The sequence below is a fragment of the Colobus angolensis genome, unplaced genomic scaffold (genome assembly GCF_000951035.1).
Source record: "Colobus angolensis palliatus isolate OR3802 unplaced genomic scaffold, Cang.pa_1.0 Scaffold8, whole genome shotgun sequence".
NCBI lineage: Eukaryota > Metazoa > Chordata > Mammalia > Primates > Cercopithecidae > Colobus > Colobus angolensis.
The window spans coordinates 18,689,223-18,715,511 of record NW_012121820.1 but is presented as its reverse complement, the minus strand read 5'-3'; the positions used below and the strand labels follow the sequence as shown (position 1 = coordinate 18,715,511).

Below are 26,289 nucleotides of genomic sequence, written 5' to 3'. Positions count from 1 at the left end.
AAAAAAAAAAAAAAAAAAAAAAAAAAAAAAAGATATGTACACTTGAGCAATAATTCTCAATTCCCATCCCATAACCACCAAAAGCTCATGTTAAGTTAATGATGTGTATAGTATGCAATCTAAATGCTTCCTTCTAATTCAGGATATCTAGTAGAACAGGAATCAGGAGACTCTATTTTAACTGGTCCTATGACCCTAACCAAATCATTTAACTGGATTTTTTTGGTAAGCTTGTCTTCTGGCTTTAATTATTATCTTCAGGCTGGTAACATTTCCTTCAATCTGAACTTCAGTTTCTTACTTTTGTCCTTCTGTGCATTTCTCACTCTGTGACTACCACATGCCAAGCACTATGTCAGGCCACATAAATGCAAACAATAGTAGGCATTGCCACTACCCAAAAAGAAATCCCCACCCAGCCAAGGTGACAGATAATGTGAATATAGTAAGCACTGTGAGAGTGCAGGGAGGGTGGAATGAGCTGAGCCACAGCAAGTTCAGGAACTGCTTCCCAGGAGGGGTCATGCTTGCATTAAATCTGGAGGTAACCATAAAATCAGTATAAAAGCATCTGGTTAGTTTAAAATATCAGGTGTTCATTACACCATTCTTTCTACATGTTTGAAATCTCCACAATAAATGTTGGGGAGAAAAAAGATGAGATAGATGAACCTCGAGGGCATAGTGAAATAAGCCAGTCACAAAAGGTCAAAAATTGTATGATTCTACTTACATGAATTATCTACAGTAGTCAAATTCACAGAGGCATAAAGTCAAATGAATGGTGGTTGCTAGGGGATATGAGGGAAAGAGGGAATAATTATTGTTCAATAGGGACAGAGTGTCAGCTTGGAAGATGGAAAAGCTCTGGAGATGAATGGTGGTGATGGTGCAAAGCAATGGGAATGTACTTTATGCTACTAAACCATACAGTTAAAAATAGTTAACATTGTACATTTTATCATATGCATGTTTTACAATTTTTTAAAAAAGATGAGATAGATCCAAATGTCCTGATGTGGAAGGACACCCAAGATACACACTTCGGTGAAAAAAGCAAGTTGCAGAATTGTGTGTCTAGTGTAACTCCAGTTGCATAAAGAAGGAAAAGATAAAGGTGCTTGTCTATGCACAGACAACATTTGGAAGGACATCCAATAAACCAGGAATTAAGTATTTGTCTGGAGCAGGATAGGAAATAGGTCTTCTCATTTCATGTTTTTTTTTTTTTTTTTTTGAGACCAAGTCTCACTCTGTCACCCAGGCTAGAGTGCAGTGGCGCAATCTCAGCTCACTGCAGTCTCCACCTCCCAGGTTCAAGCGATTCTCGTGCCTCAGCCTCCCAAACAGGTGGGATGACAGGCGCATGCCACCATGTCCGGCTAATTTTTGTATTTTTAGTAGAGACGGGGTTTCATCACGTTGGTCAAGCTGATCTCAAACTCCTGACCTGAGGTGATCCATCTGCCACGGCCTCCAAAAGTGTTGGGATTACAGGCGTGAGCCACCGTGCCCAGCCAGGTCTTCTAATTTCTACTTCAACCATTTATGTACAGCTTTACAAACTTTTATTTTTATTTATCTTTTTTTGAGACAGAGTCTCACTCTGTCACCCAGGCTGGAGTGCAGAGGCACGATCTCGGCTCACTGCAACCTCTGTCTCCTAGGTTCAAGCGATTAACCTGCCTCAGCCTCTGGAGTAGCTGGGATTATAGGCACCCACCACCATACCCAGCTAATTTTTGTATTTTTAGTAGAGATGGGGTTTCACCATGTTGGCCAGGCTGGTCTCGATCTCCTGACCTCAAGTGATTTGTCTGCCTCAGCCTCCCAAAGTGCTGGGAGCCACTGCGCCCGGCCAGTTTTACAAACTTTTAAAATGAGCATGTATTGCTTTCATAATTAAAGCAAAAAAAAAAAAAAGTGTATACTTTGCCTGGCAGAACACACTGTTTACATGAATGTCCTCCTCTCTCTGGGAGCACATGGGGCTAAGACAGTGTCTCATTTGCCTCTGTCCCTCCATCCAGCACCCAGCAGTCACTCAACAAATGCCAGTTCAATGGTTTGACCATATTAAATACTGCCTTCTTTCCCAAACATGTGGCATGTTTCCTAAACATGCTGAGCATATTCATTCTCGCTGCCCAGTTGATGAATATGAAGAAATAAATACTATGCCATGGTGGTAGCCAGTAACAATGGTCCCTGCAGCTTCCCTCAGAGGCTCTCATCAAAAGCTTTTGCTGGGGGAGGCCACTGTTCTGCCTAAGCCTTGGTAAATGATCTTACCTCATCATACCCCAAGATCGCTGCATAGAAATGATTTGTCATGAGGATCATGTTCTTCTTCAGGATATAGGGATTAACCTACAGAAACAAATGGCAAAAACAAAAGTATGAAAGAAAGAATTAAAAAAAACCAAAAAGTACGATCTTTGACTCTTAGCTGTCACAGACTCTTAGTAGAACAGAGAGACAGCCACCAACAAGTCAAGCTGCCAGTCCATTCTCAATTCCCTGACCTGTCAGGATTCTCCCCAATTTGCCAACTTCTTTTAGGTTTTGATCTCAAATTACACAAGTCAGCTTAATGAACTGAGCCCCAAACACATGTTGAGTTTTGTGCTAGATCCTATGAACCAAGTATAAGAAAAGGTTTCTTGATTGGAGGAGCTCAGTCCAATGTAGGAAAATAGGCATATAAAAAATAATTACACTGCAACATGTTGCCTCAAATCCTATTCCAAACATGCTGAGTGATAAATGGGTTTTAGTTTTACCTGCTTGAGGGAGCTGGTAAGTGCTCTCCAGGAGGTAACATTTAAGTGAACCTTGGAGGAGGAGGAGTTTGACAGAGGAGTGAGGGGGAGGAGAGAGAGAGAGCATTCTAGACAGAAGGAGGTGTGCAAAGGTGCAGAGGCTGGAAAGAAAATGACTGGCACAGGGAGGGTGTCAGGGAGGGTGAATGGGCAGGATCACAGGAAAGGTATGTTGAGACTAGGTTAGGAGACATCTTAAGGGTCACTCAAGAGTTTGTTGTGATGAAAAAACAGAGAGAAGGAAGTGGTCAGAGATGGGAAGAGGAGGGAGAGAGGCAGGACTGTGAGAAACATGCTGAGGAAAAAAGGGGGCCTCTGAGGCTATGGAAAGGAGGGAAGAACAAAGCAGGGGCAACTGTGAAGCAATAAGAATGTTAAAGTTAAGAGATCATCTTGGCTGGGTGGTGGTTCACACCTGTAATCCCAGCACTTTGGGAGGCCAAGGCAGGCAGACTGCTTGAGCCCAGGAGTTCAAGACCAGCCTGGGCAACATGGTGAAACCCCATCCCTACAAAAAAATACAAAAATTAGTCTGGTGTAGTGGTGCATGCCTGTAGTCCCAGCTACTTGGGAGGCTGAGGTGAATCACTTGAGCCTGGGAGGCCGAGGCTGCAGTGAGCCAAGATCACGCCACTGCACTCCAGTCTGGGCAACAGAATGAGAGTCTGTCTCAAGCAAACAAACAAAAACTCAGAGACTGTTTTAGAAATGCAATTCTGGTGAGATGGTTGAGAGTCCGGTAGAACTCCTCTCTCCTCTCAGGGAACAGCCTGGCCTGGAGGATCTTCAGGGCCCAGAATGAAGTTTGCTGAATGCCTTCAATAGGGAACAACTCTGACCTCCAGACAGTAACATGCTGTAAGGCAGGGTCCACGTTTTATTCCTCTTCAGGATCCCAGCAGAAAGCCAGTGCAATGTAGAGCACAGAGTAAGGACTCACTGACTATCTGAACTGATGGTTTTGGAAACAGCCAAAAGGCATTTGGAACTTTATATGGAGAACAAGATTTGTGCTTAACAACTCTGATGGTGACCATGCCCACGGTCATCTCATTTACCAAGTACCTGCCATGGGCCCGGAGCTTTATGGACACTATCTCCTCTAATCGTCACCAGAACTCAGAGGTAGATGTGTTACAGTCACTCAGACTATAAGTGACTGTGTGAGAGACTCAGCCGGGTGAAGTGATGCCTTGTGTCGCAGAGCAAATGCATGATAAAGCTGAGATCAGCATCCAGGTCAGTCTGAATCCAGAGTCCACACTCCTTTCAGTCTGCCAGGGTTCTGCTTCTGGGAGGATAATTTTACTCTGGGTCACAAATCAAAGACTGAGTGATTTTATCTTGTGGCTCATAACTAGTCGGAAGAAATGCAGAAAGGGTGATCTGGATTTAGACTCAGAAAACCTGGGTTCAAGTGATAGTTTTGCTATGTACACAGGATGTTATCTTAAGCAAGTCAACCGGAGACCATTTCTTTTTTTTTTTTTTTTGAGACAGAGTCTCGCTCTGTTGGCCAAACTGGAGTGCAGTGGCATGATCTCAGCTCACTACTACCTCTGCCTCCCAGGTTCAAGCGATTCTCAATTCTCCTACCTCAGCCTCCTGAGGAGCTGGGATTACAGGCACCCGCCACCATGCCTGGCTAATTTTTTTGTATTTTTAGTAGAGATGGGGTTTCACCATGTTGGCCAAGCTGGTCTTGAACTCCTGACCTCAGGCAATCAGCCTGCCTCAACCTCCCAAAGTGCTGGGATTATAGGCATGAGCCACTGCACCTGGCCCCTTTTCTTTTAAATGCCCTACACACAGGGCTGTTTGGAAGAGCACGTGAGTTAGCATGCATTCATTCATTAATTTAATAATGTGTGTATGCTGAAAGCCTTGGTAAACTGCAGAATGCTCTGCAAATGTAAGGAATTGTAAGTAATAACTTCTGGTTTGTTTACATAAAACCAAAACCAGTTCCAATGCTTTACAGTCATGGATAATTTTCAAAAATGAAAGGATTGTGAAGCTCAAGGCTGGAAAATGTAGACTGGATGTAAGCAGGAGTGCAAACCATGACCTATCCCACACACCTTCAACCAGGGCCACATTAGCCATCCATCCTTGGTATTCTCACAGCTCTCTGGGCATACTTTCTCCCCTGGGTACACACACAGTTTAGAGCTGCTTATGCATCTGTCTCTCCCACTAGTCTGGGAGCTACTCAAGGGTCATAGGAACCATGTCTGATTAATCTCAGCACCCCTATCATCTGGTCCAGAGCCTAACCCAGAGCAGGAGCTAAGACAGGCTTGCTGGTAACTGAATTTTACAAGGGCCTATGTAGTACACCATGCATAGCATGTTCTACCCAACTAGTTTTCTGGGGGGTTTTCTTCTTCTTCTTTCTTTCCCCCTGCTGAATACCTTCCGTGTTTCTGGAATTTCAGAAACATATACTGCCAGACTTCTACTGTCCCATCTGCCAGAAAGGGCTGGGGTAAAGGGAAGAGTCAAGAAACAGGCCAGAGCTAGAGTTCGTTCCTTCTGTCATGTGAGGATGAGACTACAACTCAGACCTCCCCATACCCACACTTGGAGGCTTTCCCTACTCCCACGTGAGTTGTTCTCCTGTGTTAGGAATAATCGCAGTGATATCATAATAACATAACGGACAATATCAGAGGTATCAAAGAATAAGGCAGGAGCATCTCTCAGAGGAAAACATTCACTGAACCTGCCTAGCAGAGCTAGTTTATGTCATGTATCACACCATTAAGCTCTGGAGCAGGAAGGGCCCTCAGAGATTACCTAGCTCAATACCCTTGAGGAAAGGGTGAACTGAAACCCAAAAAGAAGAGACTTATTCAAGGTCACACATCATAGTGTCAGAGCCAGGATTAGAACCTGATTTCTGGGTGAGTGCTTTTCCTACTTTACCATCTACAGGGTATTTCCAGAGATCACCAACACATTCATCTGCAAACCTCAGTTCTTGCTTTCCAGCAAGGCCCACATACATACAAACACATTTTCTCCTCTTGGGATACACCTGCATTCTGGTTGGCTACTGCCCAGGAAAAACAGAGCGCAAGAGTAGAGTTCCTTACTAGCAAGGCTCCTTAACCTTCTGGTCCTATATTCTAACTCCAGTGACCTGTAAGCTGCCTCTCCCTTCACCTCTAGCTGAGACAATGGCAAGCTGCCATAGCTAGAAATGCTTTTCAGAAATCATCACCCAGGCTGGATTAGATCATGAAAAGGGCCCTTCCTGGAAGAGGGTGAAAGTGCAATCAGTACAGATACATGATCTGCAGGGCAACAGGTGAGGGCAAGTGACAGCAGCTTCCTCAACTACCGGACTCACTTGGCAGGGCCCTTCTAGCTAGTCCAGCAGCCAAGGGCAGCGGGGTATTTGCTCTGGTGAATCCCTGTTGGATTTTAGTCCCTCATTTAAGGTTTTGGTTGCTGGTGTGCAGGTTCCCTGCCTCTCCACTGCCAGATCATACTACATGGAGCGCTCTGCCCATGACTACACAGCTGCACCCAGCAGAAGAGAAACTCCTCCCAGATAGTGTTGGGACATTCTCTTATTAAACTCATCCTTTCCATAATGCTTTGCTTTTTATAAAAACCCATACATACAACGCCACAAGGAAAAGGTTCCTTTTATATCAGTTACTCATATTTTCCCATTTATTTAAGCCATTAAAATTCATGCAGATATTTTATAAGCCATCAGGATTCAGTGACTGGTATTACTGAATGTTTAATAATAAACTAAACAGAAGAAATCAGAGGGTTAAATGATGACTGCAATTCCTGTAATGACTTAATTAAATTTTTATTGAGTACATAAACTATGATGTCACTTCTAGCCAACCATGGGCCTGCTTTCCCAGCATGTCACAGGGAGGGAGCACTCAATAGGAGGCTCGGCTAAATGAGCAGCAGGTCTCAGCTGAAATGGGGAGGGGAGTGAGGCTCATGTAACACACTCAATAAATTATCCGTTCATTTTTAAACAAAGTCCATGAGTTATAATATATTTGCCATGCACTTTTTATGACATAATAAAAATGTTACCTTAAGGATTACTTAACACATACTACAAATGTTATAGCAGAGGCAGGCACAAGGGGCAAAGAAAACAAACACGAGCAGGCCAGGGACAGGTCCTGGAGTTTATGTCCCAGGGGAAACAGCATAGTATATTAAAAAGGGAATGCAAAAAAAAAAGGAGGGGATGCAAGAGTTCAGGGTTACTAATCAGCAGATTAATGAATGAGACAACCAACAGGCAACACAAGTAAGGCAATAATGAATCTTGCAGGGCACATGTTTAATTAAAGTAGCATTCTCAAGGAGGAATATTAGCTTTAAAGAGATGCCAGTTCATTTGAGGCCAATTCGCTGCTCTCTTTCCCCTTTTCACTGTTGCTGCTCTTAAAGATATTTATGTGACTGCTTAACAGAGGAACCAGACTATGTGGATATAGGGACTGACGGGAGATCAAGTTTTAACTCCTCCGTGAACTCTACAAGGCTTCTAGTGATCTGCTCTTGGCCATTGTTTCTGCCTCCCCTCCTCTTGCCTCCCTACTTTACCTCACCCTGCAGTCAGTAAAGCACGTGCACAGATACATCATGCTCTCGTCTATTTCTTAGTCACACTGCTGCCAGGAATCCTTCTCTTCTTTATCTACTGATGGAAGGGATGCTAACTCCTTATCCTCTAAGACTTAGCACACATATTATTTTCTCTACTAAGTCTGCCCTCTCACCAGTCTACAGGTGCCCCAAAGTGATTCAAGTCTGGAGACGGATCCCATCATTCATTATTTACCAAGTGCCAATAACTGTGTTACAACTTTACACATTAGCCACTTAAACCTTCCCAAGGACTCTAAGAGACAGGAACTGTTACTGTCTCTACTTTAGAGAAGAGGAATCTGATGTTTGGGAAAGTTAAAGCTAGACAGCTAGGAAATAGTGAGGTCAAGATAAGAATACAGGGCAATCCAACTCCAGTGCCTAAATGTGTTGGAACAGACACCGGAATGAATGTAGCTGTCCCTTCCTGTGCCCCATAGCTCAGGCTATCTGCAGAGGCAGAACTAAGAAATGCCAGTGTGGTCTTGGGTAAACACAACTCAGAGATTCCAGTTCTAGTGGCAGTTAGAGACAGCCACCAGATGGGTCATCAGTGGCCAGTCACTAATACATCTGATATTCCTAGTATAGCCAAGCTCCACTCTTGGGAAAACCTGAGGTTGGGAGTGGGTGTAATTATGGTGGGGGGATGGGAAAATAGAAGAAAGTTGGCATGGAAAACACTGATAAGCAAAAAGGTGAGAATAAGCTTTAAGGTTACTGGCTTGAAGCAAAGTTGCTAATAGCAGCAGACTAAGAATTTGCTGGAATGAATGAATGACAAAGGACAGCCAGAGTTGCTGGCTGAAGCCTAAGGACTATATCAAATTCATCATAAGGCAACAATGCAACACAAGATTGTAGGTCACGTTTTAGCTGTGCTGTAGTAGACAGTAATGCCACCACCCATGCTTTGCAGTGCCAATGCCATGTTCTACAGTCATTGTGTGGCAACAGGCTGATGTGCACTGAACATCAGCTAGCCTATTTAAAGTTCACGTTAGAAATTAGCCCACTGTGGAATATTTTATGAGATACTTAGAAACAGAGTAAGAGTAGATAGACAAGAGAGACAGGGACATGGAGAGACCAAACAAAAAAGTCTACCTGTTACTCACATGCATTATGACTGAAAGATCTATTGAGGGTCTTTTAGCAATGATGACAAAATACAAACAAAACTCTGTGCGCGCACGCACACACACACGCATATCGGGCAGTTCCAGAGAAAATTGTTAATACCAAGAATAAAAAGAAAAATATTTCAAATGAAAGACAATTTCTTTCTTTTTATAAAATAATGTGAACATTTAAACATAGTATGTTCCCGTTGTGATGAAAGGCCAACCTTAACTCAGCATGAGGAGATCCATTTTAAAATCCATTTTAAACATTTCAAACTTTTAAGGTACAAGGGAAGTTTGCTATATGATGACATGCTTTTTAAAAATATTCCCTTCTTGGCTGGGCAAAGTGGCTTACATGTACAATCCCCACGCTTTGCGAGGCCAAAGCAGGTGGATCACTTGAGGCCAGGAGTTCAAGACCAGCCTGGACAACAAAGTGAGGTCCTGTCTCTACAACACAGTAATAATAATACGAATCCCTTTCTTATTTATTTTGAAAATTCCTGTTTTGCTGCTTGGTATCTACATGTTCAAGACTGCGTAGCCTGATAATGTCCTGAAAAACAAGGGATATGGTTGGCAGACAGAATTGCAGAACCAGTAGCCCTAATTTCTATATAGTCATGGAGTACAACAGTCCTTCCCTCAGGCTTGGAAAATAGCCAAGAGAGAAAAGATGTATGTCCTCAGAAATTCTAGTCATTTGTCCAGCTGAGAAAATATGCGAACACATAATATTAAGTCTACAATCATCTTCAAAAGGAGCTGATGAGGTACATTAAGGTTCTGAGATGATCAAACTACCATGGCTATTTAATTTTCTTCTCTTTAGGGCATTTGAATAAGGGGAATCTTACAGCTATAATCTACTTTGGTTTCTGGAAGCTTTTTATAGTATACCACATGACAAGTCTCAGGCATACTCATTAGAGAAGCCAACACCTGGCTTGAAAGAGTTGCAGTTTTAACAACAGCACTGATGGTGTGGAGTCCTAAAGGAAATAATCCTGGGGACTATCTAAAATCCGTACTGATAATAATGATGGCAGTGATGGTGGTAACAACGATTACACAATGCATTTGATAATATTTTCATTTTATGATCTTATTTGTGTCTCACAACCACAACCCTGCCCTCAAGGAGCTCACAGCCAAACTGCTATTGTTGTCCTGACTCTATCAACAAGGAAACAGAAGCTCAAAAATGTTAAGTGGCCAGGCACGGTGGCTCATGCCTGTAATCTCAGCACTTTGGGAGGCTGAGGCAGGCAGATAACCTGAGGTCAGGAGTTCGAGACCAGCCTGGCCAACATGGTGAAACCCCATCTCTACTAAAAATACAAAAACATTAGCCGGGCATGGTGATGCGCACCTGTAGTCCCAGCTACTCAGGAGGCTGAGGCAGGGGAATCACTGAACCCGAGAGGCAGAAGTTGCAGTGAGTCGAGATTATGCCACTGCACTCCAGCCTGGCAACTGAGCAAGACTCTGTCTCAAAAAAAGGAAAAAGAAAACAAAATGTTAAGTGACTTGCAGTCAGATCACATCCTGCTTGTAAGTGACAGTGCTGGGACTTTTAACTCAGATGGCCAGTCTCTAAATCTACTGTCTAAGCCATCACACCTTTCTGCTTCTGATGAGTCATACGAGAAACAGAAGAACTACACAAGCACAAAGCTAAAATTGCTCATTTCTGCACTTTGGAAAGCAAGAGTAAAATAGACTCTTTTTAAATTTAGAAAAACTGTCCTTAAAAAGAAGATGAGATTCGACAAGGTCAAATGCACAGTATTATGTCTATATCAAAATAAAAAAATAACAGGATGAAGCAAGGGTCTGGCCAAGTAGACGTAATAGCATACCAGAGCAAATTTCCCTCATGAACAGACAAATCAGAAATATGAAAAGGTAATTATTATTACCTATATTAAAGGAAAAGCCATATGCAAAGGTCAAAAAGTTTTCTTTCCTCATTTATTTTAATAGTCAAAAGTCTTTGTCTTAGCAACCATACTTAAGAATGAACATGGAGAAACCAGAGAGGTTTCAAGGAAGAATGTCAGATATATATGGTTACAATGGGTTGGCACTGGTCACAGGCCAGGGCGTTCAAGATTCTATGGCTAACAGAAACACCCAGAGGCTATTCCATGGATTGGTTAGGTTGCCTCCATCATCTGCCTCAATGGATCAGTAGATCTTAGAAGTACTCCAACACTGAGGTCTCTATCTCTCTCTGCATTTCTTCCTTATGTTCAGGACCTACTCTTCCCCAGTTCCATGAGTTGGCAGGCTGTTGATCCTAGAATGCTGTCCCCTCATCGCAGAGATGGACACATAGCTGAAGCTTAGCTAATCAGACTCTTGCTTCTGAGAGTAGAAAAAAACAAATATGAAAGGAAGCTAAAGTTGGATCACCCTTGGCAGGACACGGTGGCTCATGCCTGTAATCCTAGCACTTTGGGAGGCCATGGCAGGAGGACTGCTTGAGGCCAAGAATTAAAGACCAACCTGGCCAACACAGCAAGACCTCATCTCTAAAAAATAATAAATAAAACAGTAAAATTGGGTCACCCCAAAGAGACTACACATAAGTTCCTATTGCTAAGATCACTTAGCTACCCTGTATCTTTCCTTCCTGAGCCCTGTTATTAAACTCTCCATTCTGTGAGCCTCAGTTCCCTACCAATAAATACTTTGCTTGCTTAAATTAGCTAAAGTCAGCCTCCTGAGTAGCTGGGAATACAGGCGCCCGCCACCTCACCCGGCTAATTTTTTGTATTTTTAGTAGAGACGGGGTTTCACTGTATTAGCCAGGATGGTCTCAATCTCCCGACCTTGTGATCCACCCGCCTTGGCCTCCCAAAGTGCTGGGATTACAGGCGTGAGCCACTACGCCTGGCCGAGCAAGATAATTCCATTTATACCCACTAGGATGGCTATAATTTAAAAAGAAAAGAAAAATAAGTATTGCCAAGGATGTAGAAAATCTGAAACCCTCATGCATTGCTGAAGAAAATGTAAAATGGTACAGTCACTGTGGAAAACAGTTTGGTGGTTTCTCAAAAGGCTGAACATAGAACTACTATATGGCCCAGCAATCCCACTCCTAACTATATGTCCAAAAGAATTGAAAGCAGGAATTGGAACCAATATATTTGTACACCAATTTTCATAGTAGTATTATTTATGACAGCCAAAAGGTGGAAACAACCCGAGTATCCAATGACAGAGAGAAACAAAACGTGGTACACACATACCAAGGGATATTATTCAGTCATAAAAAGGCATGAAATTTTGAGATATGCTGTAACATGGATGGACCTTAAAAATGCACTCATAAATGCATTATGCTTAATGAAATAAGTCAGACATGGGAGGACAAATGTTGTATAATTTGATTTATATGAGGTACTTAGGCACCTTCAGAGACAGAAAGTAGAATAGTCTACCTGGGGCTGATGGGAGGAAGAAAGGGAAAATTATTATTTAATGGGCACAGAGTTTTTGTTGGGGATAATGAAAACGTTTTGGATACAGATGATTGTTACAAAACACTGCGAATGTACTTAATGCCACTGAATCAAGCATTTATGAATGGTCAAAATGATAAATATTATGTATATTTTACCACAATAAAGGAAATCTCAGTTATAAACAGTTCTTCTCAGACAGTCATTTCAATCTATGACTTAACCATGTGTGTATTAAAGCCTCTCTTAGGACACTTATCCATTCAGCACAGTGGTATCATGAGCTAACTGATGTTCCTCACCAGATTATAAACTGTCTTGGTACAGAACTCTACATTGCATTGTACATGATTGATAAGCATGTATTGAGTACCTGCTGTATTCTACTGTGATATATGCTGGAGGTAAAAAAAACAATAAAACACAGTACTTACCTTCAAGAAGTTTATAATCTCATGTGGAAGACACACCTAGCACGTTGTATATAAAAAATAGCAATGGTATAGGGACTGAAAGGCTTGAGAGAAGAGGCAACATTTATTATAGTGGGTATTAAAGGGTGAACAGGTATGTTCAGACAGAAAGAATGGTATGTATAAAGGCACAGGGAGGTGAATAAGTACAGTATTTTCAGAAGAAAGTTTGTAAAACACACACACACACACACACACACACACACACACACACACAACCACAGAAGCGTTCATGGTGGCAAGAATCAGAAGGTGGAGCTGGAAGGGCAATTTTTGTGAGATTGTAAATGGCCCTGAACGCCACATGAAGGAAAGACAAGGAAGGGGTCTAAGCACAGGGAAAGTGCATGGACAGATTTATTTTCAACAGATCACAAAGCTGGGGGAAGGTCCAGAGGCAGGCAAACCAGAGGAGACTGCTACAATGGTCTAGGTGAGAGTCCTTAAGGAACTGAAACAATGTTAAGTGACAACAGGAACAAAGACGAAGGCATGCTTTCGAGAGAAATGACTACAGCCAGAGCAATGGGATTTGATTATCGAGTAGATGAACAGGAGGAAAGGGGAGGCCATGACTTGCACGTAATCAGACTTCACTGAAGAAAGCGGAGAGAACAGAAAGATGAAGACAGAAGGCAAGTTATATGCATCATACACTGATGACTTTCTGACCCTGGCAGCGCCAAGTGTAGACAACCAGTCTTGTATGATTTTAGCAATCGCCATGCCCTTCATGTCTCCTATGTTGTTGTAATGGAAAATCTTACTTGGATAAGATGTAATATGAGCAAGATGTGTATTTAGTTTGAGCCCGGCAGGCATCTCCAGTGGAGCACAGGCATAACACACCAGGGCCTAGGAGCCTGAGCCCCTTTTCCAGTGATTTGTTCACTACATGTAGGTCGGTATCATTCCTCCCGGCCCTCTGCATTCTGACTGCAGCCATGAGGTCTGATTACGGTCAGCAAGAAGATGCTGACACACTCAGGTTTCCAGAGACACTTGGAGGCTGCTAATTGCACTGTGAGCCTCATGACTACATTTATGAGGGCAGAAAAGCTGCAGGCACGACTTGGCTTTTTTAATGATTTTCTATTAAATTTAGGCAGACTGGGTACAGTGGAAAACTACAGGATGTTTGTTCCCCATCACTATCAACCACATCAACTGCACAGACACAAAAGACAAACAGATGAATATAGATCAACAAGTTAGTCAGTTCTCTGTTAATAGAGCTGAGCCACTGTCACTTGTCATGGATGCTGAGGCTCTGAACAACCTAGAAGATCTATAGGCAACACTGAGATCACTGACCCGAGTCCTTTCCCAGTGATCCCAAAATAGGTATCATATTGCCCAGATGGCAACATTTTCTCAGAGGACCCAAAATTTAGCCCCTTACTGATCTTAAGGTTCCTGACCCTTCATCCAACAGCCCTGCCTTCTTCTCCACAGCAATGAAGAGTGAAAGGGGCAGGGCCACCCTAATGAACCGAATCACAGGAGTTAACTGGTAACTCCACCTGGGCACAATGGGTCAAATCAAAGTCTAAAGCCCAAAACAGTAAAGCAGACATTTACATTGTTTTACACAGGTCACAGAATGTTTGTCTTTCACTGCTGTGTCCTAACTGCTCACTGTTCAGAGCTGTACAATTGCCAAAATACTGACCCAATGGTAATCTGAGAAAGAGGCTGTTCCCTACTGAAGACATGAGGAAGCAAAGGCTCAGAAAGGTCAAGTGACTCACCCAATTATCACTTGGCTAATAAATGGTCAAGAGGTTCACAGAGACAAGGTCTTTTGGCTCCTAGTCCAAGTTTTTTTGTTTGTTTGTTTTAAGGCTCAAACAGAATTGCCACTCAGCAGATAGCTTACACATTCCTGTGGAAGCATCCCGGGAATGGCTGAGCCCGGATCCCAGTTAGAAGCCATATGATCATTCTTACTTAAGTAGTGAGGTGGTGAAGGTTGAGGCCAGAAGTAAGGTTCAGATATCCCTTAAAATGGAACTGACACAGCCGGGTGCGGTGGCTCATGCCTGTAATTCCACCACTTTGGGAGGTTCAGGTGGGCAGATCACCTGAGGTCAGGAGTTTGAGACCAGCCTGGCCAACATGGTGAAACCCCGTCTTTACTAAAAATACAAAAATTAGCTGGGCATGGTGGTGTATGCCTGTAGTCCCAGCTACTAGGTAGGCTGAGGCAGAAGAATTGCTTGAACTGGGAGGCAAAGATTGCAGTGAGCCAAGATTGTGCCACTGCAATCCAGCCTGGGAAACAGAACGAGACTTTGTCTCATAAAAAAAAGGAAAAAAACAAAAAACAAAACAAAACAAAAAAACCATGGAACTGACACGGCCTGTGAATTCTAAGAGTGACACCATCTTTTTTTTTTTTTTTTTGAGATGGAGTCTTGCTCTGTCGCCCAGGCCGGAGTGCAGTGGCCGGATCTCAGCTCACTGCAAGCTCCGCCTCCCGGGTTTACGCCATTTTCCTGCCTCAGCCTCCCGAGTAGCTGGGACTACAGGCGCCTGCCACCTCACCTGGCTAGTGTTTTTTTGTTTTTTTTAGAAGAGACGGGGTTTCACCGTGTTAGCCAGGATGGTCTCGATCTCCTGACCTCGTGATCCGCCCGTCTCGGCCTCCCAAAGTGCTGGGATTACAGGCTTGAGCCACCGCGCCCGGCGAGTGACCCCATCTTTATAGGGTAATTCTCTTTTGTCCTCTTTTCTCAGTAAAATGTTCTTAGAAAGGTATTTTATCCAAAGGAAAGAGACAAACTCAGAATGCTGTATGTTAACGAGATGCTGTCTTTGGTGTTCTGTATTTAAGTCCCAACTCAGGCCTAGGAAATGCACTGAAATCTAAGTAAATTTTGGGCCCCAACAGCCCTGTTTCCCCACCTTGTGAGTGTGCAAGATTAATCACTCTGAGCCTCAGCTTTTCCATCACAACTATGCAAAACTGCCCTTCCTTTTCCCTTTTTTATATTAACAGATGAAAATGCTTAACAGTAAGTAAATTAGCGGCAAACATCTATTTCGCTCTCAGGCATTGTTTAAAGAACCTCACATGTGATAACTCATTTATCCCTCACAATGCTACAAGTGATGTAAGGTGGGTATTATGGTTATCTCTATTTTATGGAGAGAAAACTGAGGCACAGAAAGGAAATAGGCAGAGACCTTGCCCAAGGTCACATGGCTAGGGTGGGATTTAAGTCCAAACTGGCTTCAGTATGTGAGTATTCTCAGCTACTCTGTGATACTGCATTGGAAAGAAGGTTATAAACTCAACCCAATCCCCCACGTGGAGATGAGGGCCTGGAAACCTCTGAAGCTTCCCTCGGAACCTCGGGGTTTACCTACTCTCCTGCCTCATCCTCCCATCATACTCAGCCCTGCCCTGGGATAACTCCTGGAAGAAGCCTGCAGTGAACACAAAACAAAAAAGCAAGTGAACTTATATCTTTCTCGTTCGTCTGTTTCGTGTGGAAGTGAACCCAGGAAAGATTCAACTTCCTTTCTCAGAATAAACTAGATTGTAAGCCCTGTAAGATCACTTATTTCTGGTATATTCTCTACGTACCGCATGCAGGGATTAGCATGTGCTGAGACAAAAATGTTCCTTGAATAAATAAATGAACGAAGCAATCCTTAATAAAACCATACAAATTAATAATGTTCCTGGATCTAGAGGAAATACATTCAATATTGCCTTCATCAAATGTATTCAGCACTAACCAGGCATCAAGCACTGTTTTAGGAGCTGAGGCTATAGCAGTAAACAAGAGACAATTCCCGAACTCCAGGAGTTTAGGATGATTAGTCAGGCTGCTGAATAATTTGTAGAATGAATCTGAGATGAAGAGAGTCAAGAGGCAGGAGGACCAGTGAAGAAGCAGCCGATAGTGAGTTTAGGTGAGAGGTCAGGACTGGATCTGAGCATCAGTAGGACCAGTTGAGGCCCTGATAGTGGTTGTTTTAAAGAAGGGCTCCTTACAGTTCCTCCTGCTCCTTTGAGAACCAGGCACATCATATGGATGGCAAGGATCATTGACATTCAGAAAGACCAGCTGAACAGAGTACAATGAACATGGAAAAACAAGTCCCTCCACTCCAGCCAGGCCCCTTCAGCTCCAACCAACCCCATAGGGCCATTCACCCAGCATTTTGGGGAAAACAAAGCAAGAAAAGCATGTTACAGCAGAGTCATCAATGGATCCAGAAATACTCATGGCGCACCCAGGGTAGCTGAAAGGAGCATCTGTCTCTACTGTATCCTGGGTCTGACCCTAGAGCCTCCAGAACTTTTTTACATAGCCCCACTCAGATCCTGGTGGAGCCACTGCCCTCTGGTGGTACCCAATGCAGGAGTTAAGCCCACAGGAGAAAAGAGCAGACAGCTGCCCACCTTGTGGTAGGACATGGAGTGAGAGGTATATTCAACCCCAAGAGCTCGAGCTGTCACAGTGCCTGTATGTCTTACTACTGCAATCACTGCTTTTTCCAAAGACACTATTTAGAGAAAACTCTGGTTAAAATGCAAGAGTTATCTGGGACCATTAAAACAGATCTTACTGGCATTCATTAACGATTTGGCATGAATTTAATCAGGTAAATTGCAGTGTAAGTATAGAATTGATTCTAAGAAGATGGGGTTAGGAATAGACTCTGTGAGTTCACTCACTCATCCGCCATTCAACCAACATTGGATGAAGGCTTATCATGTGCTAAGCACTGTGCTAGATAGACACTGGAATGCTGATCTTAACAGAAAAGGATCAGGAGGTCTTTGACTGGAGGCTTCTCCCAGCAAGACAAAATGCAGGGTGTGTGTAGTGGCTGTAGAGAACAGCAAACATGACAGTATCATGTAATGAAAAGAACAACAGAAGGAATCAAGGGAAGTGAGTTTTAGTCTCTGCTACTACCACTACTATATGACACTGACCAAGCCTTTTTCCTGCCCAGGACTGAGTGTCCTCACTTGGAAAGGGTTGAATTAGGATCATCTTTGCGGCTGTCAAGCTTCTAGGAGCTTGGCGGCCACTGAAATGATTAGGAGATGGCATAAAATAAACACACTGACTGCTTGGCAATTCTGACCAGCTAGGGCTAGCCCTGGGTGGGGCTTCCTGCCATCAGCCAAGGCAGTCTAAAATTCCTTTACATAGTCCCTGAGGATCATCATCAAGTGACATTCTTCTGACATCCATACCCAACCACTTCATCAGACCAGATACCCCTAGTATGTTATGAACCCCACATTTGTCCCCAACTACCCTAGTCTCTTCTGATCCTTTTGAACTGAGGCTATTAGGGATGGAGCCAGTTCTTCCAGTGCTATGGGGCAAGAGAGGCTTGGAGAAAAGTAGGAAGTTTTGCAAACTGCTGTTCACTGTTGTAAATTCTACCCTGGGCTGGAAAATTTTTATCTCATGGATTTTTTTTCAAGCAGGAAAGGCCCTTAGAAATAACCTGGTCCAGGCTCTGCATTGGAGCCTGCTGGTTAATTAAAGAACTAAGTCTAATTCCACTCCTGTAGCTCCAAGACTGGTGTTTTTCAGTTCTCCCACACTGTCCTTCTAGAGGGAGGCTCTTCTCTGGTAGCCAACTCACCCTGGGACCTAAAGCACAGGAGACGATAAACACCTTCTGTCTCTGAAGGAGAAGGAGTATAGCCACAAACACCTATCAGAAATGCCAAAGACAATAAGGTTCATGTGAAATCTGAAGAACCTTAGCAAAAGAGCATGAGACAGGGATGAAAAGAAGAGTGGGAGACAGAAGGCTGCTTAGCGCTTAACCGGAACCATCTCCTACTTGCCCCATAACCATACACATACCACAAGCCAGCTGATTCCTAACCCCAGCAGCTAAACTGTCCAAGGCCTAGGTAAGGGGCAACACACACAGTTTACACCTTTTATTATTCTGATCAAAATTTCCCTCCTGGGAGCAGACAGGGGTCAAAAGTCCAACACCAAAAATATATATCTTTATAAGTCATAGGCAAAGAAGTATTACAGCAGACAGTCATTAAAAAAAAAGGCTACAGTGAACACAGCGGAGTAGGAGGTGTGAGAAAACTCACTCCAAGTAATTTATTCACTGAGAACCACAAAGGGCTTTCCCAAGAATAGCAAAAACACCATTAATTTCTCCATTACCCTCCTTTCAAAGGGCTCCAAACACTTCACACATATCGTTTTAAATTGTCCTCAAAGGCTCCAAAATAAGGGGTTACTATTTCCTCAGGTACAGATGGAGAAACTAAAGCATTTACGCCCACCCTGCTCTGCCCAAGTCATCCTAAAAGATTCAGCCAACATCAACTGAGTGCCTGCTATGTGCCTTACTCATGCCAGGCAGAACAGGAGACAGAAGGATGAAAGATAGGATCTTTGTCCTCCAGAAAGCCAGAATCTAGTGGGGTGTCACAGATGCACCTATAAATCCCTTCAAAAGATGACAGCTTATGCTAGGTGCTATTGAAAAGGTCCAAATACAGCATCCTGATAGCTCCAATTTATCAAGTACTTAGTATGTGCCAAACACTGTGCTAAGCCATATTGTTTAAGTGTCATAACCGTGCATGACTTACCTTATAGAGGATGGAATGGAGACAAGGAGAGGTAAAGAGACTTGCCTAGGATCTCAAAGCAACATTGTGGCAGAGCAGAGATTAGAACCCATGTCTGTCTAGCTCCAAAGCCCACATGATGGGAGGTGAACTGTTTGGAAAACTGGGCACTGGCCTCTCAACTTTTTAGCACTGAATGCCACGCTTCGGAGGTGAATAACAGAACACACAGGGGCCCTCACTAGATTTTGGGGGAATGGCCTGTTTCCCGGGCCCATTTTATGTGCATGTACTAACTGGGATTCTCCATGATAGGGACATCTGAAGCCAAAGGTTGGTGTGTCTACCAAAAGGGAACAGAGCTCTCTCTGGGAAAAGAAGAGCTGAAAGGTTCTGAGCTCTTCTTGCTACTTTGTTAAGTACTAAAAATGGAGCAGGACTAGAGGGTATGGGATTCCCAGCCTGGCTTTAACAGAAGGTTCACAGCCTGCAGGACAGGCATGGCGGCTGCCGTACACATGCAGTACAGTATCCTTTTCTCAGAGCCAGAGTGGAACTCTTGCCGGGGAAGGCGTCCTCTGCTGGAGAAGGACCTGGCTTAGTGACAGCTCTGCAGAGCTCACCTGGTGGCAGCAAGTGCTGCCTCTTTTGCCAAAGCCCCATTTTGGAGGCCAAGGAAGAAAATACCAGACTTGGAAAAAGGAGAGCTCCTCACACCAGACAGGTTACAAAGAACATGGTCAGTCCTGGGGAATGCCTAGGTCTTAGCAAGGGCTGGGCTAATAAATCACTCTATTTTAAGCCCATAAGACATAAGACAGATGGGAGAAAGAGAAGGTCCTCCAAACTCTGGGACCAAAGTTGAGCCTGGAACTAGGAAGCCTAATCCCCAGCCTAGCATTCTTCCCACTTAACTCATGGCATCCTTCTGTAATTGTTTCATATCTTAATTTCAACCTAACGAAACAACAAGAAGAAGAAAAACCCTTTGATGGAGCCAGGTACTTCTGTGTATTATTATCTCATTTAATGTAAGCGACTTGTGCTTCTATCAATGGATCAGTTAGTTCATCAGTTCACTCATTATTACTTATATTCTATCTATTTCCAAAAAAGGGTTCAAGTTGGATTACAACAAAAGGCACACGTTATGGCCAAAAGAGCCCATTTTTTTGGAGCAAAGATTTTGAAATCCACCAGATCTGGGCTTGTGACTTACTATGGCGGCCACAGCCAAGTCTTTTAAGTTTTCTGCCCCTTGGTTCTCCTCAGTTGTAATATGGGGACACTCTCAACTCTATTGCAAGGTAATTTGTGAAGATTAAATAAGACGATGTCTGTAAAATTCCTGGCACACAGTTTTGCCCACAGTATGCACCTCAACCAAAATAAAAGTAAGAGAAAAGAGTTAAGTAATAGTCTGTGGGGGGTGGGAGAAGAAAGGGTAATGAATACTTATATCAAAATATCTAAATAAGGGAAGTTCTGTACTTGTTGGCAGTTGTGGCAAAAGGAAAGTGGGACTGCTATACCATTCTCATTGTTTAATAAAGAGAAGCATGGGAATTCATCAGGACAGAGAAAGTTCTTAATTCTCAATGCAGAAGGGCGCATAAATACATGAGTGACTGTGTATGTTACACACATACACATGCTTATACCATTTCTCTCTCCAACAGGAACAGGGCAAATGGCTCTCCAGAGTCCTGCTGCCCCCCCGACACCACACTATTGCGGTGTACAGAGAAGTACTTCAAGAGTTAAAACATTTTTGTGCCAATATTTTAAGAGTGCAGAAGGTTCCAAATTACATGTAAAATAAACAATGCCAGACTGTGAAAACTCTTGGCTGCAACGTTCTCTGATGTTAACAAGAGTTTCTTTATTACTGTAACCTTTCAGAAGTGAATAAAAATTATTTCTCTGCCCTAGTTTTGCCCTCCAGTAAAAGCGAAGAGAGCAGTGACCATGGAAAGAGCTGTACAATGACCTCTCATGAAGGCCGGGGGCTGGGAAGGGGGCAGTTTAGAACACAAAGCCTTCCATATATGCTTCTAGGTTAAAGGCTAGAAATTTAGTTTGTGCTGTGCTGATCATATTGTAAAATTTTACCTTCCTAATACTTTTATGTAACCAAAACCCTTAGAGAGACAAGAAGGCATTTTCGAGAGCCCAACCTGAGCTGGTGCTATGGAGAAAACCTAAATCTGGACCATGATCCCGCAACTACTCAGTGAACCCCCTTACTCAGAAATCGAGTCTGAAGTGTCCTTAACAAAGAAGGAAGTAGTACTGCGTGTGACCAGTACTTAAGACAAAGCATGTTACTTCTCAGACCTTTAAGTGTGGATGAGTCTGTAAATATCATACATACACGAGGATCTCAAAATGGAGCTAGTCTGGATAAGGAGAATCTGCATTTACCACGGCAGGAAAAGGAAGAATGTCACCAAACAAAGCCAAACATTGTTTGCCTTCTCATACCAACTCAGTGCCTTTATCCACACTATTCCTCTGCCTGGAATTCTCTTCTTGTCTAGCAAACACCTACTTATCTGAAAAGATTTAACTCAAATGTCATCTATTACCAGCCTGTCTCCTCTGGGCATTCTCAGCAATTTAAAAACATTATAATTTCTTAATATTGTAATTATCTGTTTATATTTATCTTCTCCTACTAGACGAGGGAGTCATGGAAAATGTCTTAATCATCCTTCTATCTCCAGTGCTTTTAGCACAGTACCTGGAAGCTAACAGGCCACAATAAAATGGATGGATAGATGGGTAAAACTTTGTTTGTGTCTGGGAACAGAAATCAGACAGAGAGTGATGAACTGCTAAAAAAACAGAACGCAAGCTCTGGGATTTAACACAAGGCTAGCTTTTCAGACTTCCACAGAGTTGCAGAATGTTAAGTCTGGAAGAGAATGTAGAAATCATCTAACTCTTCTCCCCAGAGAGGTGATGTGATGTGACTTACTCAGGCTTACCCAAAGAGTGGCCAGGCAGAACTCGTTCCATTATGCCACCCTGTCCCTTCTTATTACTGTCTAAAACTGTAGGTAAAATAAGTAATGATTAAGGTCACATATCTAATGTTTTTTCATTATAAACAAATGAACAATGGAAATCATCTAGGAATTCAAACAACTTGAAAAAAGATACAATATCCGAATTCTTCAAAAAGTTTACATAGTGTCACCATGTGACCCAGCAGTTCCACTCCTGGGTATATCCCTCAGGAAAGCTGAAAACATATGTTCAGACATAAACTCACATATGAATGTTCACAGAAGCATTATTCACAAAAGCTGAAGAGTGGCAAGTGGGAAGACTAAATGTCTATTAATTAATTAACAGAGTTTTAAAACATGGTATTGCTACACAACAGACTATCCCAAAAAGGAATGATGTTGGTCGGGGGAGTTGGGCAAAAAATAAACAAATGAAGAAAAAAGACAAAAAAGGAATGAAGTACTGAAAATATGCTACAACATGAGTGAACTTTGAAAACATTCTGCTAAGTGAAAGAAGCCAAACATAAAATACTGCATATCATATGATCCTATTTATATGAAATGTCCCAAATATGTCAATCCGTAGAGACAGAATGTAGAATAGTGGTTTCCAGGGGCTGGGGATAAGGGGAATGGGTGTGACTGCTAATGGGCACAGGATTTCTATCTGAGGTGATTAAAATATTCTGGCATAGTGGTGATGGGTATGTAACACTGTGAATTTACTAAAAAGCAAATTTACATGTTATGGGATATAAATTATATCTCTGTTTTTAAAAACATAAAAATGGAATATCTGCCCTCGAGAAGCTAACTAACTGGAGAAGCTAGGACCAACATATAAGATGCTTGGCCAGGCATGGTGGCTTATGCCCAGCACTTTGGGATGCCAAGGTGGGAGGATCACTTAAGCACAAGTTCAAGTGATCAGTGTGGGCAACATGGCGAGAACCCATCTCTACAAAAAAACCCCACAAAAACAAAACCTCAAGTCCTGTAGCTTAAGGACTAAAAGGTTCAATGCTACAATACAAGTGGATACTGTGGAAGTTCGAGGAAGAAAGAAACAACACTTAGGTTAAAAATCGTAATGCCAATGCTAGAGCCATAGTTTTTAGTTAAGTACAGAGTAGTAATTAAAAGCACAGGCTCTAGAGTCCAGAAGGTTTGGGTTCCAATCCAGGCTCCCATATTTACTGTGTAAGTCTAATTAAATTGCCTAACAGTGGTAGGTAGGCTGAATTTGGTCTCCCAGAAGATATCCATGTCCTAGTTCCTGGAACCTGTGAGTGTTACCATAAGGCAAAAAAGGATTTTGCAGCTAGGGTCAAATTAAGACACTTGAGACAGGGAGGGAATCCTGGATTACCCAGTTGAGCCCTAAATGCCATCATACATATTGTTCCTTTTAAGAGAGAGGCAGAGGGAAACTAGGCTCAGATAGAAGAAAAGGCAACATGACTACAGAGGCAGAAATTGCAGTGATGCAGCCACAAGTCAAGGAACGTGAGCAGCCACCAAGAGCTGGAAGAGGCAAGAGTCTCCCCTAGAACCTCCAGAAGAAGCACAGCCCTGCCAACACCTTAATATCAGCCTCATGAAACTGATTTCTGGCCTCCAGAACTGTAAGAGCATAAATTTTTGTTGTTTTAAGCCACCAAGTTTGTGGTAATCTGCTGTACCTGCTATGGGAAATTATCTCTGAGCCTTAGGTTCCTCATCTGTAAAATGAGGCTAGAAATGTTACTAATCTCACAGGTAAGACTATTGTAAGATGTTATAAAATTCAAATGGTGCTTGTAAAGTGCATGAAAAAAAGAAAGTGCTCAATAAATGTTAGCTATTACTATTGGGGAACTCTGCTTCTGAATTATACTGAAATCCTCAAGTTTCACATGTCGTTAGCCCATGCCTTAGCAAGGAGAGCAGTAAGAGTGGCAACCAAGATACCCGAGTTCTACTCTTCAGTCAGTTTCTAATTTGTACGCAGCTCTTCCAGAGCCAATTTCCCAATCACCTAAATGATAGAATTAGTGTAGGAGCACTGGTTCTCAAACTAGAGAGCTGGTGAGAAGACAGACTGTTGGGTCCCACCCCGAAGATCAAGGGTATGCCCTAGAGCTAGCATTCTTTTTTTTTTTTTTTTTGAGATGGAGTCTTGCTCCGTCACCCAGGCTGGAGTGCAATTGCAGTCTAGTCTCATTGTAACCTCCACCTCCCAGGTTCAAGCGATTCTCCTGCCTCAGACTCCCGAGTAGCTGGGACTATAGGTGCATGCCACCACACCCCACTAATTTTTGTATTTTCAGTAGAGATGGGGTTTCACTTTGTTGGCCAGGCTGATCTCAAACCCCTGACCTCATGATCCGCCCGCCTTGGCCTCCCAAAGTGCTGGGATTACAGGCGTGAGCCACCATGTCTGCCCTGAGCTAGCATGCTTAACGAGATCCCAAGCAATGCTGAGGCTGCTGGTCTGGGGACCACACTCTGAGATCTCTGGATCAGATTATTTCAGTGTTCCTTTCCAGTTTAAACAGTCTAAGATTCCCCAGTAACATCCAACAGATGCAGCACTCAAGTAATAAACACTGCTGTACCATGCTAAAATAGCCTTAAAACTAAGTTCTTTTCCTAAGTAAGAGCGGGAGGGTGGGAGGGTGAGTATGAAGCACATGGTAAAGACTAGTTTTAACTTCTGAACTAAGCAGATTGAGAAATCTAAAGCAATGGTGGCAACAGGAAGAGACTGTCCCCTTATCCAACATGCTGGCCCCATTTTAATTTATCTTAATCCCACCTTTCTGCCTTTTCAACAGACCCCTTCCCCTCACAGGCTCCTCTAGAAACACATCTAGGTGTCTCCTGAATTCATTTATTGGCTTTGCCGCACACAGTATAATACCGCCTTTGTTAAGTCTCCTGGCCCGGCCCCTTCAAGCACGGTGTTCAGTCTCGGTGTTCCTCTACCCTTAAAAAAAACACAACCAAGGAGTCTCTGAAAAATAATTGTAAAATCAACTAAGGCAAATTCAGATGATGTAGAGACATTCAGACTCTAAAAGATGGAAAAATAAACAAATTCAGAACATTGTCAGCATTCTCATGTCTTTTTTTTCCCCCTTAATCTCTATTAGTCCCATTGAGTAGGAAGTCTCTGCCGTATTGGATTAGAAATTGAGTAAAAGAGGCCTCAGGCTTGGGAGTGCACTGAAGAAATAAATGCAGTGCCTTTAGATTCAAGAAAAGCTGTCCTCTTGGTCTTTGGCAGTGCTTGGTAATAAGACAGGAGAAAAGGTTTCTTTCTTTCAATTGGAAGGTATCATGGTATAGTAAAGAGGACACTGGACTGGAAATTGGTGTAATCTGGTCTTGGTCCTCATTCTGCTTTCTCTAGTTGACCTTGGCCAAATCAATGAACTTTTCTGGGCATCCATTTCCTCACCACAGAAATGAGAGGGTAGAACCTTAACCAGAAATATGCATTAGAAATCTTTTGGGGCCGGACGCAGTGACTCATGCCTATAATCCCAGCACTTTGGGAGGCCGAGGCAGGTGGATCACTTAACGTCAGGAGTTCGAGACCCACCTGGCCAACATGCTGAAACCCCCATCTCTACTAAATATAAAAAATTAGCCGGGTGTGGTGGCGTCAGCCTGTAGTCCCAGCTACTCAGGAGGCTGAGGCAGGAGAATTGCTTGAACCTGGGAGGTGGAGGTTGCAGTGTGCCGAGAACACACCACACACCACTGCACTCCAGCCTGGGTGACAGAGCGAGACTCCGTCTCAAAAAAAAAAAAAAAAAATTGGGATTTTTCAAAATGCATATACCTGAGTCTCTTCACAGACTCAAAACCTCTGAGGCACCCAGTCTGACATTCCAAGGTTCACCCATCCTATAAAGCAGACTGAAAGTATAACCAGGATGAAACAAGAGCCAGGGAACCCATGAGGCAGGGCAGAGAGAGAACGGACCTTTTTCAAAACGGGAGGATGGTAAGAGAAACTGAATCCAAGTGTAATCAGAGAAGACCATTCTTAAGTCAGTATTTGGAAGACAAGGCTAGCCAGACGCTAACAAAAGAAGCAAGTATTTATGTTCACCCAACACATATTTGAGTAGTGACTACTGTAGGCATGTGGTTTAAG

At 43.0% G+C, this 26,289-nt stretch overlaps 1 protein-coding gene across 4 annotated transcripts in view; it reads right to left on the bottom strand.

The window, feature by feature from the left end:
• LOC105502553 (ubiquinol-cytochrome-c reductase complex assembly factor 1) overlaps positions 1-26,289 on the bottom strand; it is a 109,211-nt gene that overhangs the window by 9,648 nt on the left and 73,274 nt on the right. For 3 of the 4 annotated variants that reach the window (XM_011929159.1, XM_011929162.1, XM_011929161.1), the window contains one exon: positions 2,293-2,370. The exons of the other annotated variant lie outside the window; for it this stretch is intronic. In XM_011929159.1, the coding sequence (XP_011784549.1) occupies positions 2,293-2,370 (78 nt within the window). The remainder of the gene's footprint in view (positions 1-2,292; positions 2,371-26,289) is intronic. 4 annotated transcript variants of the gene reach the window in all.